Source organism: Toxoplasma gondii, chromosome VIII (assembly GCF_000006565.2).
Source record: "Toxoplasma gondii ME49 chromosome VIII, whole genome shotgun sequence".
In the NCBI taxonomy this organism is placed as follows: Eukaryota; Apicomplexa; class Conoidasida; order Eucoccidiorida; family Sarcocystidae; genus Toxoplasma; species Toxoplasma gondii.
Window position 1 is genome coordinate 2,682,110 of NC_031476.1, and position 20,047 is coordinate 2,702,156.

Below are 20,047 nucleotides of genomic sequence, written 5' to 3' on the forward strand. Positions count from 1 at the left end.
GGATCGATCGACACGTCACTCAAACACCCCGCATGCAGGGCGTGAAGGGGAGCCTCTGCCTGCGGTGTACATACACCCCAGTCACCGCCGCACCGTGCGCGGTGCCTCAGCGGCAGCCAGGAAGCGCCCTTTGCCGGGGCATCAGCTGGATCACCCGAGCCACATCGAGACGGTGCGGCCTCTGTATGGGGAAGAGGAAGGCAGGTGGACTCCTCTTTTCCCAGCAAATTTCCCCCGTTTTGCAGACAAATGATCTGGCGTAGAAACACTGCTTGCATAGATGTATTTATCTGTATATGTACATGCACACATATATCCATATATTCGTGTACATACGCACTTGCATATATGTACATACATACTAATGCATATATATATATATATATATATATATATACATACATACATACATTTACTGCTAAGAGAGGCACAGCGAGGCGGGAAGCGTCGAGGTCTCTCAGTCGTGGGTAGGGGCAGCTGCACAGCCCGCTGAGACAGAAGGAGTTTTAGGCTTGCTGCTTCGCTGCATCAATGATGGAGACAAAGTCGCCTGTCAGCGAGGCACCTCCGACAAGAAACCCGTCGACGTCTTCGCCCTCGAATAACTCCTGAAACGGCAAACGTACGCGCATACAGTGGACAAAAATGCGGACACAGAAATGGACTGAATCTGCATGCAGCTGGGCTCCCAAACGTAGACTGCGCAGGAGTGTCCAGAGACAGCTTTACAGCAAAAGTCGATAGGCCCTGAAATCTGCGTAAATGCATTCTGGACGCATCCACACGTAACTACATTGAACTCAGTTTTTTAGAGAACTTGTCTGCGCAGGTAGAGATATGTGACGTATATTCCGTGCTGCGTATTGATAGCATGTGGGTTTTCTTCCCGGTATTCCTCAAATGCGGCGAGTTATATTCCCTGGATTTTGTGAACTAACGCGAGCGACGTATTCCACGCTTGTTTTCAACTCATGTTGATTTGCGTGGTTTCGTACCTTTGCGTTGCTGCCTTTGACAGAACCTCCGTAGATCACACGCGTCGCCTCCGCCACCTTCGGGGACACCGCCTGAGCTAGCCAGTTGCGAATGTCTGCATGCAGGCGTCGAAACAGCGAAACCCCAACGTTTTCAGAAACTCTCCGGGACCGAGAAAAAACAGAATAACACGTCTGGCCTCGTCTCCAGGCTGACCGAACGGCAACGCATGCACAGCCCTTTCACGCCTCTCGTGTACCTTCCTCTCTCACACACAGTTATATACATACATATATGTGTATGTGTATTTATGTGCTGACTTCCAAACATCCACGTATCAATATATAAATACCATAACCTCAGATGCCAGAAAACGGGTATAGATATGCGCATACAAACTGTTTGTGCATGCAGTTTCAGCCGAGACACAAAGAAGGCGCGGTTGGCTTACCCCGGTGCGTCTCTTGAGCCAAGGCCGCCGTCGCCGTCTTTCCTGTCCCAATTGCCCAGACAGGCTCGTAGGCGATGACGATCGATTTCCAGGCATCCGCCTCCGGCACAGCCTGACGCACAGCCTGAACGCAGACACAAGAAAGAAAGCAGGTAGTCAGAAAAGGAGACAGTCACACCCAGGCGAGTGGAAAACGGGGGGGGGGGGGGGACGAGGGCGCCAACGCTCTGTGGCTATGGCTCGGAGACGCCAAAGAGGAAAATGCGACGCGATGAGGTTTTATATCGAACCACCGTCCTCTGCTTCGTCAGACACAATCCCAACTGTTGTTTGTCGCCAGTCTCGGTTTTTTCTCGCAGATTCACAGCGAGCGTTGCTGCATGCACTTCGGTGTGTTGCGACTCGGTCCCTTGTTTACCAGACCAAGGTCTACTGTGAGTTCATAGCCGCCATGTTCAGTGCCTCCGTAGAGTGGCTCCCAGGGAACGATTGACGCCCCAGCACCGGTATGCACGCTGTAAAGACACGAATGGAAACGGCGTTGGCGACAGAGACTTGCGCTGGTGGAAGGCCGAAACGCAGAGTCTTGCCATTAAAAATGACAAGAAAGCAAAACGGCGACGGCGAGACACTAGGAGAGTTCCCCTCACTCACTCGTAGCTCCAAGCTCGAAAAAGAAAGGAATTGAAGACTTCATCATCACACACTGTTTGGACTGGCGTTACGGATCACCTGTGCAGCTCTGAGTCGCGGGTGCCTCTCGTCACTCTGGAAGCAGTTTTGATTTCCAAGGACAGAGTCTCAAATTCGACTCTCTTTTCTCCGTACCTCAAGCTGTTCACTCAAGACTTTCTGTGTCTGTCCACTTTCGCGCTCTTCCAGTGTCTCGCCTGAATTCACAAAAGAACAGCAAAAAAGGACAAGTGGAAGAAGCCCGCGACAAACACGTTCTCACCGTGAAAGGGCAGACGACATGCGTTCCCCAGATTCCTTTTCACTTCGCTTGGGAGTCGTCAACACACGGAACACTCCCTGAACAAGCGGCCGAGCAAGCAGAACGGCGAAAATGCACTTCCCGCGTCTGAGCAGTGAAGCGAACGCGGCTCGAGTGTACGGACGCCACGTGAAGGAGAGTGATCTCTCCGGTAAAGCATCTAGGGAGAACAATCTCCATATTCCATGTGGTGACGCACTCATATATATATATATATGCATATATTTATATACATTCATAGAACGACAGACATATGGGCACAGATGCAGAGATGTGCCTATACGGATGTAGGCTCCAAAATACGCAAGCCTGTGCGCATCTACCTTCGAACCCTTCTATCCGTATATATATATATATATAATTGTATACAAACATATGTATGCGTTAGAGGTCTCCAGTGTGTGCGCGGCATGGATGGATGCACGTTCTGTTCTTCAGACTCACCGATGCAGAGAATTACGCTGAGACCTTCGTTGAGCGCCGCGCGCACTTTCTTCGCCACGACTTGGTTGGACTCGCCCTGGAAACCCGGAAGACTCTGTCTCGACTTCACGTCTCTCTCATGTTGCGAGGCATCGGCATCTGTCTCTCTTCTCTCTCATGGTGCCCATACACTCCAGTCTGTCCCTTCACCCTTTCACGTGCATCCACATCTATACGGATATATATATATATATATATATATATATATATATATGGACACTTGTAGATACCATTTTGGATAGACAGGCATATATATACATATATATCTATGGATAGAGAGATACACATACATGGAAGCACATATGCGCAGCCTCGTCTAGACCCGTTTGCGTGGATATCGATTTGCAGGTCTTTTACAAGATACTGGAGGAGAACCGATCACGATTGTCATAGCTGCGAAGGGAGCTAGTCTCGTAGAACCTCAACTCCTCAACCTGTGAAAATAGGTGAAGTAGATACTCGCTCAAGAGCTCTGAAAAGGAGGGACCGAGGAAGAAGACGCAGTCTTCATTTCAGGAAGCAGATCCCACGAGGGTATATGCTCGAAGGCGGTTAATGAAAGCAAGGACACTACTGGCACTAACAGCAGCAAATCCACCTATTAACGATGCGTAGCCTCAGGACATAAAACTCCCAAGTGGCACTTACGAATATGTGCATCGCTGTGAGGATCCGCATCGTCTGTTTCTACTCTTGTTTCCTTACTCTCTCCTCGCCGACACAACCCTCGCTCGCATTTGACAATGAATTAAAATACGAACAAGTCACAAGGCTTCACCGTTAATTCCGAGGAATACTTTGCGACTTCTGCCTTTCGCGTTCTGCTCTCACCGGCTGCCCTCCGAAGCCCGCGCGACGCTCGCTGTGCCCCAGCACCACCCAGGGAATATTTTTCTCCTGAATAGAAAAACCGACCAGCAAAAGCAGCAAACAATCAACCGCGGGAAACAGTGAAAATCATTTACGATTATATATTCATATAGATGATTCATATGCATATATATATATATATATGGCTGTCGCATCATAGCAAAGGTCGCTTGTGAGAATCAATCCACCCAGGGATGAGGACATGACGATAAGTACATAGCAATACCTTTTATACACATCAGTGCATGTATATGCACATGTCCGCGTAGAGATATGTATATACAAGGGAGGGATCTGGGCGCGGTACTGTCATCAAACCAAAACCCATCTGCGAGGCGACTAACCGAACTATAAATACAAGCAGGAGGGATGGACATTGCAATTTACTGGTCAAGTGGAACATACACGCATATCTACATACATGTATATATACGTATGCATATGTCTGCCTCCATAAGCCCGTATATGTATGTATATATATATATATATATATGTGAATTGGAATGATCCAGTTCATGCAGCGAGATGGAGAGGCAAACGCACTTTGATCATTTTCGGGGAAAGCTCGCCAGTGAAGGCGCCGTAGGCCTGTTGGGTTGAAGAATCTTGAGCAGCCACCTGGACGCGCGGCTGTCGCAGGCTGTCTTGCACCTGCGAGATGAAGAGACTGGGAGGCGCTACCACTACCTAAAGGAAGGCAACACGCAGAAGCGATCGATGACCGAGATGGCCCACGACGAGCCGAAGGGGCTGGACAGAGAGAAGCAGAACCCTAGGAGGAAAAATATCTCGAGAGCTTCAGGAACAAAGGATCTGTCGGGGAAGGAAGAGCACGATAACGAGAAGCGTCTCAGAGTCGAAGCATCTCACAAGAGCCACCGTCAAGGAAACAGGCAGAAGAGAAAGAAGTGCGGGAAGACGGGGAGACAGGAAAAAGAGGACCCTTGTTTGTTTCTTCTCGGACTTCTGCCTTCGCACCACCCATGCACGCGCATCACCGCAAACAAAGGAGACGGCATCCGCGAGCGAAAGAGCTGACGCTCCGACCCCTGAGAAGCGCAGCCGCCTGCACTGCTCTGGGGGTGTAGTACGTACGTCAACTTGCTCAAAGGAGACTGGCGCGGAGTTCAGCATGTCGACCAGCTCCTGTGTCTTCGCCGTCGTGCCGTTGCATTTCCAGTTGCCGCCGACGAAACCTCGACGTGCAGCCCAGAGAGCCGAGGCGGAGCTGTCCAGCGCGCCTGCCCGGCGGAGGTGCGCGTGGCGTCCCGGACTCGGTGCGGTGTACGTACACTTGGTCATGCGGACGAAGGCGGCGGGGGCAGCCAGCCCCGAGGGCTCCGCGGCCGGAGAAAGAGGCTTTAGCGCGAGCTGCTCAGAACGTTGGAAGTTTGCAGAGCCGAGAGAGGCGGCAGACCCGGCCGCGAGGTGAAAGGCATTGCTGGGTCGTGCGAAGAAGCTGGGAGCCAGACAAAGGGCGGAGATGAAGAGGGTGAGGAGAAAGGGGCTCTGAGGAGGAGCGCAGAAATGCACAGAGGAAGCGGAGCCCGACATTGTGGGTAGAGGGATGGAACAGACTGAGACGGAGGAAGTCGCGCGTCACTTGCAGCTTTGGACGAGGCGTCGCCGGACGAGACAGTGCGTCGAAAGCGCGAGAGTGTGCGGAAGTTGCTCGTTTGTCGCCGGCGCGCCTTTACGAGTAGAAAAAAAGGAGACTTAGGAGAAAAATCGGGAATGCTGGAGGAACGACGGTCGGAAAATAGGAGTTAAACAGTCACGACCGCAAACGCCGAAAAAAGTGGGGTGTACGTACACCTCAAGTGCCGCGGGCGAGGAGACGGGAGGGCGAGAGACAGCAGTGTGCGAGCACAGGGGCTAGTTGACCTCCCAGAAATTGACAGGCAAATATATTGGAAGAATGGAGGTTGTTAAACGTGTCGATTTCCGGTTCTTTCTACTCTCAACACACTGGCAATCGAAATCCAGTTCTTCTCGTTTCCGCGGAAAATGCAAACGAGAGGAAACGCGTGTGTGTCAACGACTTTCCGAAAGTGGACTTGCGCGCAGAAGCCTTGCCTCTCACAGGGTCCCGGGAGTGTGTGCGCTTGCGATTCCACCAAGACAGTCGCGTGTCTTCGGCAGGCGCCGCGTAAAGGGTCCACATCTCCACCAAAAGTGTCGATTTGCGATTCCTCCTCAAATGCCTGATCGAAACGTCACACTGGCGCCTGATAATCTGTCGGCTACAGGCTCCGCTGAGGGCAGAATCCGGCAACCTTGACTTTTCCCAGCAGCGATCGTTGAGTCCGCTACACAGCGCCGGGCGCTTCGACCATTAAGGTGTATGTCCACCTCGGTTGAGTGTAGATACAAAATGAAGCAGACCGCAGCACATGAGAGACAACTCGATAGTTGCAATTTTTCTGCTGAGGCAAGGCTCTGTTGCCGCCTTTAGGGACAGGTGGCCACTATCCATCTCAAACTCTCGCTTTTTCGTCGCCCCTTTAAGAAACTGTAACTCAGGAAGCTCGTTTACCGGCTTTCGACTCTCAGATTTCAAGTCGGCAGGTCGGGATGCGACCTGGAACGTGTCGTATGCCACAGCACGAATTCGCCCCTCCGTAGAAAGCCAAGCCTCTCCAGCCCTCCTTTTGTGTCTTTCTTTGCCTGAACCCCGTTCCTACCCTTTCCTCACACGTCGGAAACTGCTTCTCCCTTCCTTCCCTCCTTTTTTCGGCGTCGTTCGAGCGTTCTCGACGGCTTCATGCAGCTGTGCTGCTTCAAAGAAACGTTTAATTGTATGTGAAAGAAGTCGAATGGTGTCTCTCCTTTTTTTCTCAGTGGTCACGGGTCACGGCGAGGCGCTCTCGCGCCCCAGGCTCCGGGCGCCGCTGCAGGGCGTTGCATGCATCAAACGAGGAAAACGCCCCCTCTCCCGCTGGCCGCTCTCCGCGCGCAAAGTGCCGTCTTTGCCCGGGTAGTGAAAAGAGTTTGAGAGTTTCTTTCTGGCCAGAAAGGAGCTTTAAAAGGCGGTAGGAACCGACGGCGACGCGTCTGATCCCTCCGGCGTGTCTCCTGCACGTTGGCGCTTCCTCTCGCGGAGAAATGCCGTAGGGCTGCCCCACTTCCTCTTTTCAGTTGACTTTTCCTTTCGACACTGCAACAATTGGGGGGGAAAACGAGGAAATATGCTCGAACAAGAAGGAAACTCTGAAGCTGGCTAGATCGCCCTTCTGTTAGACCCGCGAGGGTCGGGGATGGAGATTGGCGCATGCGCAGCGCTCGTGTCAGTGTCTCCCGTCGTTTCTCGGGGACGCACTCTCGAGTGTCGAAATACACTCCAGCAATGCGTGGAAACGAATAAATCACAACAGCATCGCGTTTCTTCTCTGTAATTGATGCCAGCGCACTTCGTCTCCGAGTCCAGTTCTCTGCGTCGATCTTCCTCTCCGTTTTGTCGGCCGCCTGAAAACGCGGTTTCCTTGTCGAATCTCCCGCACAACTCAAACGTACTATCGTTTCCTGATACACGTGTCTTGCGTCTCTTGGGGATTTGACCAGTCCCATCATTCCCCTACAAACTGCTTCCTTCATTACGTGGGGCATCCGGCGGTTGAAATCGTGATCTGGCTTCGTCATTTTCTTCCTTCGGTTTTCCACCTTTCTAAAAAAGTTTTTTCGGCCTCCTCTCTCCCAGGTGTTCCTTTGCGTTTCCCTTGCACTTGGCTCGGAGTTTCGAAGACAAACATCAGGTTTCGTGTTCCTCTTCGCCACTCCCAGTTTTCGTGCGATTTCTTTTCAACGCTTTCCTTCTCTGGCTCCTTCCCTCCGAGCCTCCGTCCGGTTCTCCGCATTCTTGTTCTCAGTTTCTCTTTTTTCTTTACCGCGGACCCCCTCACTTTTAGATCTTTCGTCCACGCAGCTCCTCTCTCTTCCGCCACTCTTGTCTCACATCCACTTTTGCTTCCGCCTGTTCTTCTCTTCTTCCGTTCCATTAGCCTGTCCTTTTTTTCCCCTCAAGTATCTTCTCGTCTCTTCCTCTACCTGTTGGTGTCTTCTTCGCCGTCTCTCTGTGTCGTCGCTTCTCTCCTTCTCTTCTTCCTTCAGTTTTTTTTTATATCTCCCTCTCTCCTCTCTCTTTCCCCCCTCTCGAGATGGACGGTCCCGCGCCCAAGTTGGACTTGGGCTCCAAGCGGGCCTTGGGCGCGACGGGTTTCGACGAAGATCCTCGTGGCGACTCTGCACGGCGCCGGACAGGTTTCTCAGATGGCACAGAGGCCAAGCCATCGAACTTCTCCTCGGGACCGCTGCCTCAGGCGTCAGGCTTCTCGGACCGAGCCCCCGGCTTCGCGTTTCCGGGTGGCCTGCCTCCTGCGCAGGCGGCCTTGCCTGGAACGGTCGGCGCGGCGTCCGTCGCCGCGGCGCCTCTGTACCCGAACGGAGAAGTCCCCGAAGGCATCAATCCGTACACCGGGGCGCCGTATTCGCAGCGGTACTACAAGATTCTCGAAGGGCGCAAGAAGTTGCCTTCCTGGAACGCGAAGAAAAACTTCTTGAAGCTCGTCAAACGGAACCGAACGGTCATTCTGGTCGGAGAAACGGGAAGTGGAAAAACGACGCAGATGACGCAGTTCCTCATCGAAGCTGGCCTGCACCAAGGCAAGTGCGTCGCCTGCACGCAACCCAGACGAGTTGCCGCCATGAGTGTCGCCCAACGTGTTGCAGACGAAATGGACGTCGAACTCGGAAAGGAGGTAAGAGAAGAGCATGAAGGGGAAGGGAGGAAAGCGACAGAGAGAGAGAGAACGGAGAGAGGCGACGAGTGGAAAATTCAGAATACCGTGGGAGAGCAGCAGAAGAGAGAAGGGAGGGAAGGTGGAGAAGAGTGAACGGACACACGGAGGAAAGCTGGGTGAGAGGGAGGTACGAAACGGAAGAGCGGGAGGAAAGAGGGAGAACGAAAAGGAGATGGAGAGAGTCGCGCGGAGCAGGGAGAGAGAATGGAGAGTTCGAAGGAGAGATGGAGCACGACCTCCGCGGGAGAGATGCCGTGGGGAACTCGCAAAGGCACCTTAGTGAGGGGATCCAGACATCGCGGGGCGAGGTCCAAGGATCGCCGGACAGCCCGGAAAACCGTTGGCACACGGCCATGTGGTGTCTTCGTGGAAACGTCTCTCCAACCCCGTACCCAAAGTAGCTCCGTTTCTCTCCCGTTCCCCACTTCAGGTTGGCTACACGATTCGATTCGAAGACAAGAGTTCTCCGATGACGATTCTGAAGTACATGACGGACGGCATGTTGCTGCGCGAAGCCATGGCGGATCCGCTGCTGGAGCGTTACAGCGTGGTGGTGCTGGACGAGGCACACGAACGCACCTTGGCCACAGACGTCCTCTTCGGCTTGCTCAAGGAAGTATGCAAGAACCGGCCGACGCTGAAGATGGTGGTGATGAGTGCGACGCTGGACGCGCGCAAGTTCCAGCAGTACTTTGACGACGCGCCGATTCTGAATGTGCCGGGCCGCATGCACCCTGTCGAGATCTTCTACACTCCGCAGCCCGAGAAGGACTACCTGGAGGCCTGCATTCGCACTGCGATTCAGATCCACATCTCCGAGCCGCCCGGGGACATGCTCATCTTTCTCACGGGTGAGGAGGAGATCGAGCAGACGAAGCGGGAGCTGGAGAAGCTCGCGCAGAGACACTCCGAGTGCGGCGAGCTTATGGTCGTCCCGCTCTACTCCTCGTTGCCGCCCGCAATGCAGCAGCGAATCTTCGAGCCTGCGCCAGGCCCGAAGTACGAGGGCGGGAAACCTGGGAGAAAGTGCGTGGTCAGCACAAATATCGCCGAAACGTCCATCACCATAGACGGTATCGTCTACGTCATCGACCCTGGGTTCTCCAAGCAGAAAGTGTACAACCCGCGAGCGCGCGTCGAGTCGCTTCTCGTCTCGCCCATCTCGAAGGCCAGCGCCCAGCAACGCGCCGGAAGAGCCGGAAGAACTCGCCCTGGAAAGTGCTTTCGACTGTACACTGAGAAGGCCTTTGAGCAAGAACTCGTCGACCAAACCTACCCCGAGATTCTCCGCAGCAACTTGGGAAGTGTCGTCATCACTCTGAAGAAACTCGGGATCGACGACCTCGTGCATTTCGACTTCATGGACCCACCTGCTCCGGAAACCCTCATGCGTGCTCTCGAACAGGTCAGACAGATGGGTGTGGGGCCAGGGGAGGGAGGCGCATATGCGAGGTGTAGAGTGCAGGGTGGAGCTCTCTCCGTCAATAAGCGTGTTGCGCCTTACAAACACCTGACGCCTAGTTTTCTGTGCGGTTGGGGTCATGACGTTTCATCGGCTCCGATGGGTCGCTGACCAAGACCGCCCTGAAGCCGGACACGCGGTGTGCTCTGTCACGGGGATGAAGATCGGAGCAGAAGGTTGGGTGTATGCGCCGCGGTAGGTGGACCTGCTGTTGCAGGCAGAGAGAACGTCTCAGCGTCCGAGGCGGCGCGAGGAGACACAACTCATGGCTGGTGTTTGGCGCGTTCTGTCCGCGAGAAAGATACGTTTCGGCTGACATGATGAAGAGTTCGTTTTCTGCATCTGTTTACACGGGAGGACGGACGAGGCGGTCTGGGGTTCCGCTGCTGTTGGGGTCCGATGTCAAGTACGCTCGAAGGATTCGCCTGTCGCTCCAGAGGTGAAAATGTTTTTTCCAAGACTGCTCTGATGCAGAGTACATTGGTCTGGACAGGTCTCGAGTAGTCGGTGTCGGCCCATCGCGTGCTTTCGGCAACGCCGTGTCTCCCTGGGTTTTCCCGAGCCGCCAGCCGGCGTAGGCGTTCCATTTTGCTTTATCGTTCGCTGCTTTCCGTCGAGTCTTGTGGTCACAACACGAAACGTGAAGGTTTAATTCTAACCTCGAGTGGAAACGAACAGTGTCTTTCCGTGTGTCTGCGTGTGTGTCTGTGTTCAGCTGAACTACCTGGGAGCGCTCGACGACGAGGGGGAGCTCTCTCCGGAGGGCGAGTCGATGGCGGAGTTTCCTCTCGACCCGCAGCTAGCGAAGGCGCTGGTGGACAGCGCGAAGTTTGAGTGCAGCAAGGAGATGCTGTCGATTGCGGCCATGCTTTCGGTGCCGCTGACGTTTTTGCGGCCGAAGGAGCGGAGTCGCGAGGCGGACGCTGCCAAGGCGCGCTTCTCCCACCTGGACGGGGACCACCTGACCCTGTTGAACGTGTTTCACGCATACGTCCAGCACGGAGGCGGGAGCCCCGAGTCGGAGCGGCAGTTCTGCTTCGACAACTTCTTGAATCCGCGGTCTCTGGCGTCTGCGAAGAACGTCCGGACGCAGCTTCAGCGCACCATGGAGCGGCTCTCGATTCCGCTGAACAGCACGCCGTACACGAGCAAGGAGTACTACTCGAATATCCGAAAGGCACTTGTCGCTGGGTACTTTATGCAGGTTGCGCACCTGCAGCGGTCGGGCCACTACTTGACCGTGAAAGACAACCAAACCGTTGCGCTGCACCCGTCCACGGTCCTCGACCACAAACCGGAGTGGGTGATCTACCACGAGTACGTCCTCACCAGCAAAAACTTTATTCGCACCATCACTCAAGTTCGCGGCGACTGGCTCCTCGAACAGGCCCCGCACTTCTACAACCCCGACGACTTTCCCGAGTGCGACGCGAAGAAAGTCCTCAAAAAAATGATTGAACGCCAGAAGAAGGAAAAGGAGGCGAAAGCCACCAACGGAAACGCCGCGAACGAGTCGAAAGCCCCAGGTGTTCCCGCCTCAGTCTGAAACAAGGAAGGCGGGAGTGCTGAGGGCGGCATTCGACAAGAGAGAAGGAACATGTGATGAGGAGAAAGAGAAGGACAGGAGAGAGAGGTGGCTGGGTTCGAAGAGCACATGTGTTGGAGATACTTTGTTCTGGGGAGGGAGGGGGGCGGTGTTGGCAGGATGTTTTTTGGGGTGTCTAGACACTGCGCGGATCCCTCGGAACAAGGAACGTCGGGAGGCGTCACGCCGTGGAACGTTTGTTTTTTCTCTTGCCTCCGCTGTTTTTGAAGTACCAGTCCGTCAATTTCTTTCGCGACATAAACGAATCTCCCCTGAGCGTTGACCCGATCGCCAGGGGAGGCGTTTTCTTGGCATTAAATACTACTTTCATGCGGTGTTCTGTGTTCCTTTTATTCGGCATGCGGTGTGTCTGGCGTCGTGAATCCAAGAGCGTTCGACAGGAGACGGTGCTGCAGACGGGTCGTTTGTCAGGGTATCCGTCGTCAATGGGCAAACCTGTCGACGGTGCGTCTTTGTGTCGTGTCTGTGACTGTGTCTTTGATATGTGCCTCAATCGTGCTTCGGTGGTAACCCCTCACCAACTGTGGGCAGTAGCACTATCGCTGGATTCTCTTTACACCTTCTATATATCGATGCGTTGTCCAAATGGGACGATTGTACAATGTGCTTGCCATCGTGTGAAGTGTCTGTTCGGCCTTCCGAACATCACGCCTGCTGTGTCAGTAACTGGAGAACCTAAGTGCGCCGCTTGCTTGTTCTATGCGTCCTCACTTGAACGATTTTCTTCAGAAACTTCAGGGCACTTCTCGCTTCCGAGAATGCGCTGAGTGTTTCCTGCTCGTTTCCTGTGACCGGTTGCTCTGCATACAAGCGTCGGAGCGCCTAACTCAACAAGTTGTGTCAGCGGAGCCGCCGGTGGGCGTGGCGAGATACCTGCATCCGAACAAGCTACGGTGCGTCCGGATTTGTTTGTTTGTGGATGACTATGTGTTGGCAAAAGTGAGGGGTGATCTCAGTGACACCAGACAATATGTTTAGAACAGCAGTAGAAACATTTGCCTTGTGGGCTAGGACGCCCGATTTCGGTCCTAGAGCCAAAATGGTCTGGCGGGATCGTTCTAGAATTCCCATGAGCAACAAAGGCGACCGTCACTGCCTCATCTGATCTGGCCGCACGAAACTGTCGGCTTTGCACTTTTAACAACTTCATGCGCTCAGCTGGATGGTAATAAAGAGGAGAACAGAACGAAGATAGGAAATGATGAGATGTAAACCAAGGGATGAAAACTGCGGGCATCCTTACTTAACATCTGGCTCAACTGCGAAGAGACGTTTTCCATGGAAGAACACCCTCGACCGTAGATGGCGTTTGGTTGGTCTAAGCACGACAACCCTTGGGCAAGGGCGTCGTTTTCTTATGGACCAAAGACAGTTTGGCAACCAATTGAATTGATTTCTTCAGTGTTACCCCCCGGAGTCAGCGAGTAACCAGGCTTGTTCCTGGGCAAGCTCTAGCTACAAAGACATGTTCCATATTTCCTTGTGCAGGTCTCCTCGGAGCCGCCTCACAGCGTCCGTTCACTGGATGACACGCACTAACAAACCACCGGCTTTACAAAGTTTTATGGTGATCTGTTGATCCACTCGGGTTCGCCGGCCTCCGCTTGGATTGCCGTAACGTAAAGAAAGCCGCAAGAATACTTGACGGTAGCACTCAAGGTACACTTCGCAGCATGGCATTTGTTCTGCGTTGTAGCTAGCCTGTATCTCTCCTGCATCTAAATAGAGAAGGTTCTCCCAAACGGGAATACGTGTGGAAGTTCCCGCTGGTGTTACAGTGCTCAAATGTCTGTGTGCCACTCCCATCAGTACGAATCCTTAAAGCATGCGTAATAGTAGGCCAGAGTGTGTTGCGATCTGTATAATGAGAACCGCAATTTCAGAAAAATCTACATTCGGCAAAAGACTGTGGCACTTCGTAAGGGTGTTCCTATTTAAAACAGCGGCTCAGTTTGACCCGCGAGATCATCGCCATAAACGCGCGTTACAATATGAGCAGCCTAGCGGGACATACCTGATTTCACGCGGGAACCCCGCAGTGGTCGTCGCTTTTCTTCCACGTTCGAACCCGCGAGTATCGCAAGGAGTTAGCCAACCAAACAGGCGAGAAAGTTCCCTCCCCATGCTGCTTCCGAATCAGAGCGTGTCTCAAGCAGAGAAACAGGCGGGCATTTGTCTTTATCTTGTGTTTACATGACGCTTGGAAGTGGCTTCGTAGCTCTCTCGTTATAAATGTCTGGACAGGCACCTGTTTGGGGCTCCAGCGGTACCTTTCCAGTGGCCACCTCTCGCTTTGCACCGTTGACCGTGAACGCGTCGATGTGCTACGGCGGCTTGGTGGGGCTTGTTGGGCAAGTCTACCAAAATGTTTTCTCGTGAATCTTGTTCTTTTTCTTTTTTTGAGACGAGGAAGGAGACAACGAACAACTCTGCTCATTCGTGTCCCCTGTCACATTTTTCGATGGTTTTTTGCCTTTCCTTATTGTCCAGCTGTCTTACAGAATGAGTGTGCTCGCCGCGTGCCTAGATCGTGTCTGGCTTGTTCAGTAGCTATCTTCTCGCGTCTGGTCTCCCCTCGACTCGTACTTTTCCCGGTTTTCTTGCACTGTCGACTGTTCCCTTGCTTCCGCTTCACCGTCTCAACCTCCCGTCTCGTGGCGATTCTCTTCTGAAATGGCGGCTTCCCCCGGCAGCCCAGCCGTGTCTGCCGCCTTGGTGCAGTTTGGTCGGGGTTTGCAGCATGCGATCTCGAATGCCTCGTCTGCTATCGTTGCAGCAGCCGGCCATAGGAGCGGAACAGTTACTTCCTCTGTTGTCCAGAGTTCTGCTGTTTCAGAGACATCCTGTGCCGCGCTGCTCTCGCCTCTACTTGGTCTCGGTGTTCAGAGTTCACCACCCTCTGCTGACAAGGGTTCATCCACTCCGATACCAGACGACCGTCGGGCACCTGATTCTTCTTCACATATACAGCCCGTGGCACCCTCCCATGCTCATCAGTCGTGGCCAGACTCCGCTTCCACCGCCCGAGAGGAAGGCGCCCCCGCCGTGGACACTGCACCGCACACTGAGGAACCTGGAAGTGAACCTGGACAAGCAGAGGATCCGGCATCCCGATCTGCAAATAATGTTTCTTCTCTTAAGCGTCCGCCCCCCTCTGTGCGTGAGGGAGACAATGTTCCCCGAATCACTCGACGGGAAGATGACGCGTCCTCGTCACCTCCGGATCGAAGCATATTCGTTGGACCTCACGAGGTTCCCACCGTGTCGGGTGGAGGCGCTGGAGGCAGAAACACAGTCGGAAATCGTTTGAGCCGATGCGCTCCCTCTTACTTTCCCAGCCAACCCGGCACAACGTTTCAGCAGCGTGTGGGCGCGTCTACGGCTTGCTGTTCTCTTCTATCTTCGCCGTGCGCCCCTTCTTTGTGTTCGTCTGTACCATTTCCGCAGCAGATTCCTCAACTACAGGTTTGTCGAACCGAGTTTGATCGAATGGGTTTTGCGGGAGCCGAAAGTCGCCTTGAGGAGGTCGAGAACTCGTGGTTTTTTATCGACATTTTCGGCGGCGACAACGCCTTTGACAAGGGGACTCGTGGAACTCAGTTTGGCACCTCATCTTACCCTGTTGATGAAACGAGCAACTCTTTCACAGAGTGCATCACTCCCGCCTCGGTTAGAGATCGTCGGCGTTACTCGTTTGACAGGGTACTGAAGGTATCAAGCCCCACCGTCGAGGAAGAAGAAATCAATGAAATGACGAGGAAGGGACTGAAGACGGACAGCCACCAGGCCCTGAGCACGTCAGCGGGTGGAGGCGACACCTTACCAACTGATGGCAGAGAAGGAGTGACAATACCGGAGACACGGGCGAGTCGCAGATGTGGCGACACGGTAGACGGAAGAGAGGAGAGTTTGGTTGACATCGAAAGCAGGTCCTCAGGTCTTGTTCGAATCAATGAGCCGAGCGAAATTGGCTTGGACGCTTCTCAGCTTGCATCAACTCTGACTTCGGAGCTTATTTATGGGTCTCGAGCTAGCTCTTTTGCCGCAGACGAAGGAATGGTAGAGGCCGGAACTTTGTCTGTTGCTCGATCTGTCAGTCGCAGCAAGCTATCTGAAGGAAAAATAGAGGCAAATGGAGGCATTGAAGAGCCGGGAGGCGGCAATGAAGAAGTGGAGCGGGATTTATCAGCTGGAACCGAGTGTAGATCTTCGATTCCTTGTTCCCTTCGCCGCCTCTTCGAGACGCAAATTGAGACACAAAAAGATGTGTATCGTGTGGTGTCACCGATCGAAAAAACGTGGAATAGAGACCCGACGTACACGAATACGCAGCGAGAAAAAATCCGCTTTCTGGATCGCTTTTTGACGCCTCTTTCTCCCGAGGAGAAGCTGCATCTAGCTACGCGTAGCGCAGCGGCCTGTGATGTGAGAGATGGAGAGAAGTCACAAGACGACGCCTTTCCCGGAACAGAACCTGTAATGCGATCTCGCTTCCCATCCACCTTTTTTCCTGCTCTCACCGCGCGCTCGTTCTGGCCCCAACGCAGGTACACAACGACAACGATGTGCCCCGAGAATTTACTGGGTGGGGAAACTGCGGGTTATTGGCGCAACAACGGGACCGCTGATCTGACAAGTACTTCACGGAATGGGGAGAGAAGTGCACGAAGGCCTCCGCCTGGGAGGCATAGGAGATGTGGGACTTCAGGGAGACATAGAATGCAGAAGGCGGGTGCAAGTACTAGTTTCCCGTCTTTCGCGGTGAGAAAGCTTGCACGGAGAAGAAGCAACTTCAGACGTTAGTAACGAACGAAACACACATCTAGACTCACGCACGCACGCGCAGACACAGGGCGTATCCATACGTAGGCAAGTCTGTAAAATGCGTTCAATGAGTTGCTGAACAGGTGTCAGGACAACAAGAATCCGATCTTCGAGTACCTATCAAATGAAGCAGTGTGTTCCAGCGTGTCATTCGATGATTCTTTTTAACAAGGAGAATTAAAACATAATGTTAGGTTCGGTGCCTTAGTTGTGACGTTGCGTTCACTCTGCTGTTGTTTGGACTTCGTCACAAGAAACGTGTTGTCTCAATTTAGTGGAATGATATGGTGTCAGCTGAACGCTTATGACCTTCGTTTTTTTCGTCTTTGTCGTCTGTGTGAAACTATCTGTGATGTCACCTTTGATGCTCCCTGCGATGCATCCTGGCGAGATCCGAGGAGGTGGGCTATGTCCGTGCATTTGGTATGTTTTTGTGCGGTGACCAGGCAATGGTGGCATTCTTACAAAACTCGATTGACTTGTATGGCCCAACTGCGCTCGAAGGCGTTACGTTCCACGTCCCCGCAGAAGACGCCGAAGATTTTCTTGCTGCTCTGGAGGAGTCGCTTCCTTACTCTTGGCATGATTTTGAGTCTGCGGTTGTTGAGGGTAGGTGGTGGGTAGAAAGCAAAACAAGGTAGAAGGGCTACATTATAAAAATGCAATCTCTCCGTTTGTTGTGTAGCAGCAGTGTTGAGCAAGGTACCTAGCGACGTGCTGTTTCCTGGTGGCTACTTTCGTCCTTCAGCCACTAGCCTGAACCTCACGGTGACTAGAGTTGGTGGCCCCTCGCTTAGAAACCGAGCGGTATGAGAGGTAAAGCGTACACCAAATAGAGGGGCCGTTTCACAGCTTGCAGCGGCATCACAATGTGGATGTGCCCTTGCCGCGTGACCCAGTTTTCTGCTGAGACTACATGCCCTCTCACAACGTGTGTTTTTGCTTCACTTCCTCTCTGTCTCCCCTTGTGTCACCCTCGTCTCCTGTGTGGCTTGCGGTATCAACATAGGCTATGTTGTTGACAATATCAATGGATTAGTGTTATCACTCGTATGAACAACACGAGAACACTACTGCTGAGATGCTAGTATGATCAGTACCGGCGTATGGGGAACAGTCATACCTGACGCTTTATAGCATTTTTTCTATTTTTCTTGTTCTCAGCACTCAAGCCGTTGACTGCCCTAGTCGTCGGGCGTCTCGTCTTTGTCCAGCTTCCATCGTTCCTTTTCGAGTTTTTGGCGACGACAGAGACCACGGCCGCAGCAGCTACCGCGACAGCCGAAGCGACCGGCGTGACTGTGGCGGGGATTCTCCCGAGTCTCTGTTCCTTCGCTTCTTGTTTGATTGTTTTCGGGGGCTGTGTTTACGCACTCGTTCGAGGAGCAAAGGCTCTCCACTCGTCCCGGCGCGCGCAGCTTCTCATGTCGATGAAGACAGAAGACGCCAGTGAAAGCCAAGACGGAAGAAACCACGACGACCACGTAGAAAGGGAAACGTACGTCTGGGCGGAGAGGGCAGAACGGGGGGAAGCCGGAGTGGACGAGGGGAGAGAGGCTTGCGAACAAGTGACAGAGACAAGCAACAGGAGGGGGAGGGAGGAGGTTCACGGAGAACGAGACGTGTATTTAGAAATAACAAAGCGTTTGGGAGAGGATGGAAACGGGAACGAGAGAACTGATGGAGACGTTGACACCGACGCTCGAAGAGCCACAGGTGGGAAACATCAACAGACGGAATCCGCGAGACAGACAACGAGTGTTGTTGTGATTAGAAGAGATCCAGAGCGGAAGTGGAAGGACGAAGATGCCGTACGTGAAGGCGTCTCTTTTGGAGAGTGGAGAGCATGTTTCCCTCCGTAAAACTTGAGGAACCGTTCGGCACCACAAAATGGAAGTTAAACTTTTCTTTAGCCAGAAAGGCGTATATGCAGGGTGACACGGAGTGGTCAGTTGCTTGTGTGACTGGAAGGGAGTTGAGTGCTTCCTTACTTGGATATGAATAGGATGAGCATGGGTTCATGAGTAAATCAAAAGGGGCTTCGGGAGAAAGGATTCATCATTTCCTCCCCTTTCGCTCTACGTTCATTCTGGTTGTGGTGTTTCCGGCATACCCTCCGCGCATATCCTGCATGGTGTCCCCCCGCACAAGGTCCTTGCCGTTAGGCAGGCAGTGTGAGAGGGAGTTCCTCAGAAAGTCTTGTGTGTTTGCGCGGTATGCTATGCATGGAAAAGGCACGGGGTCACTGTGGGTGCTCTACTGATTTCCTGTCTCTCTTATTCACCTTTTCTGCTTATCACCGTCAGCTGCCGGGCACCGCGAGAGGAACGCCGGTGCCCTTTTCGTCAATCATCTTGTTCCATTTAGAGTCTTGGGTTTAAAAGTGCCAGCAACATCCATATTGTCTCGCATAGAATGACGCAGGAACACTTGTGAAGGAGACATGATGGTGAAATGAACGCAACGAATCATCAGAGGTGTTCTCGGCCATGTGTCTCTGTGCAAATGTTCCGTGATTAAGAGCCGGTTAACTCAAATCGAATGAACGGAGGCAGTATTCTACCTAGGGTAATGAAGGTGTCCCAAGTAAAAAGATACAGACAAGCGAAGCTATTGTTGATCGCTGTCCACCCGCTCTCTTTCGACGTTTTGTCAGTTCAGCAATATCGAAGATGCGAAACGACATTCGCCATGTTGTTTTGTCCGTAGTAGAAGACCCACTAACATGCACAGTCACCCTGTGAACAGTTTTCCGAATCGTTTTTTGAGCGAGTCCACTGTTCAAGCGTTTGCTGTCGCCTTTGTATTAGCTGCCCAACATCTTTCACATCTCTCATTTTATTGCCTCCTTCTCGTTCGTGTCGCTTTTTTCAGCTCCACCCCCTCTTCACTATATTCATTCTGGGTAGGGTTTCTCCTTGTTCCCTCGGCCTATTATTGCCTTTCGTCGTTCACCTTTCGTCTCATATCCAGTTTGTTTGAGTTAAAAACAACCAAATGTTTCCATGCCGTGTTTTCTCGTAGTGTGTTCCTTGAAGGTCACATCGAATTGTTTCCACATCGAGTAGGCTGACCGCACTGTGACAATATGGAGTATCAACGAAGATGCGGAAGAGGACCTTCGTACCGTTACTGCGTGGACGTGGATGTACGGTCTTCTCTAGGGGTTCCCTGTCTCGTGTGCGTCGGAGAAATCCAAAAAGATCTGAGGGAAATTGTCGCAAAGGACACCACAATACGCCATCAATGGGGGGGCAAGGGTATCAGACTGCACAGGTTTCCTCAGGACCGTTAGTCTCATCAGTACACTCCGTGTCGTTTATCTTGACACTGTGTACGATAATGTCGTACATGACTGGATGGTTAAGCACATGTATTTAAAGGAACTGATTGTCGACTATGCCATATCTGCATGGTTCTAGACTCCGGCAGATTTACGCACGCTCGCAGCGGTTCTTCCTGTCACCGGTGGTCGACATTTAGGGAAGTAGCCACAATAAGGATCTCTCTAATGAAATGAACTGATGACAATAACAAGTATCGGAGTGCTGGAGGCTCAAGGCAGCATTTTCGCAGGCTCTGCTCG

The 20,047-nt window shown here is 52.8% G+C and overlaps 4 protein-coding genes across 4 annotated transcripts; 2 read left to right on the forward strand and 2 right to left on the reverse strand.

Annotated features, from left to right (window-relative positions):
- Positions 1-415: 415 nt before the first annotated feature.
- Positions 416-6,595, reverse strand: TPI-II (triose-phosphate isomerase TPI-II). The gene is made up of 8 exons (XM_002368168.2): positions 4,869-6,595; positions 4,317-4,460; positions 3,735-3,800; positions 2,865-2,940; positions 2,255-2,316; positions 1,427-1,550; positions 996-1,090; positions 416-608 (listed from the first exon to the last, which is right to left on the reverse strand). Exons 1-8 carry the CDS (start codon positions 5,325-5,327, stop codon positions 507-509), a joined length of 1,128 nt encoding a protein of 375 aa, XP_002368209.1. The 5' UTR covers positions 5,328-6,595; the 3' UTR covers positions 416-506.
- An 88-nt stretch (positions 6,596-6,683) lies between these two features.
- On the reverse strand, positions 6,684-7,412 carry TGME49_233510 (hypothetical protein; the record flags this gene model as incomplete). The annotated part of the gene is made up of 1 exon (XM_002368169.1): positions 6,684-7,412. The coding sequence occupies one exon, from the start codon at positions 7,410-7,412 to the stop codon at positions 6,684-6,686; it is 729 nt and encodes a 242-aa protein (XP_002368210.1).
- Positions 7,413-7,927: 515 nt separating this feature from the next.
- On the forward strand, positions 7,928-11,577 carry TGME49_233520 (ATP-dependent RNA helicase; the record flags this gene model as incomplete). Its single annotated transcript, XM_002368170.1, has 3 exons — positions 7,928-8,527; positions 9,000-9,974; positions 10,747-11,577. The coding sequence occupies 3 exons, from the start codon at positions 7,928-7,930 to the stop codon at positions 11,575-11,577; spliced, it is 2,406 nt and encodes an 801-aa protein (XP_002368211.1).
- Positions 11,578-14,310: 2,733 nt separating this feature from the next.
- TGME49_233530 (hypothetical protein) lies at positions 14,311-19,847 on the forward strand (the record flags this gene model as incomplete). Its single annotated transcript, XM_018780365.1, has 3 exons — positions 14,311-16,398; positions 16,908-17,070; positions 17,626-19,847. The coding sequence occupies 3 exons, from the start codon at positions 14,311-14,313 to the stop codon at positions 18,321-18,323; spliced, it is 2,949 nt and encodes a 982-aa protein (XP_018636777.1). The 3' UTR covers positions 18,324-19,847.
- Positions 19,848-20,047: the final 200 nt, after the last annotated feature.

Excerpts from the sequence above, each read along its gene's own strand:
- TPI-II (XM_002368168.2), bottom strand. The coding sequence starts at position 5,327 with ATGTCGGGCTCCGCTTCCTCTGTGCATTTCTGCGCTCCTCCTCAGAGC. Across the intron at positions 1,091-1,426 it reads GGCTCAAGAGACGCACCGGG|ACATTCGCAACTGGCTAGCT; the intron begins GTAAGCCAACCG and ends GCCTGCATGCAG. Across the intron at positions 609-995 it reads TCAAAGGCAGCAACGCAAAG|GAGTTATTCGAGGGCGAAGA; the intron begins GTACGAAACCAC and ends TTGCCGTTTCAG.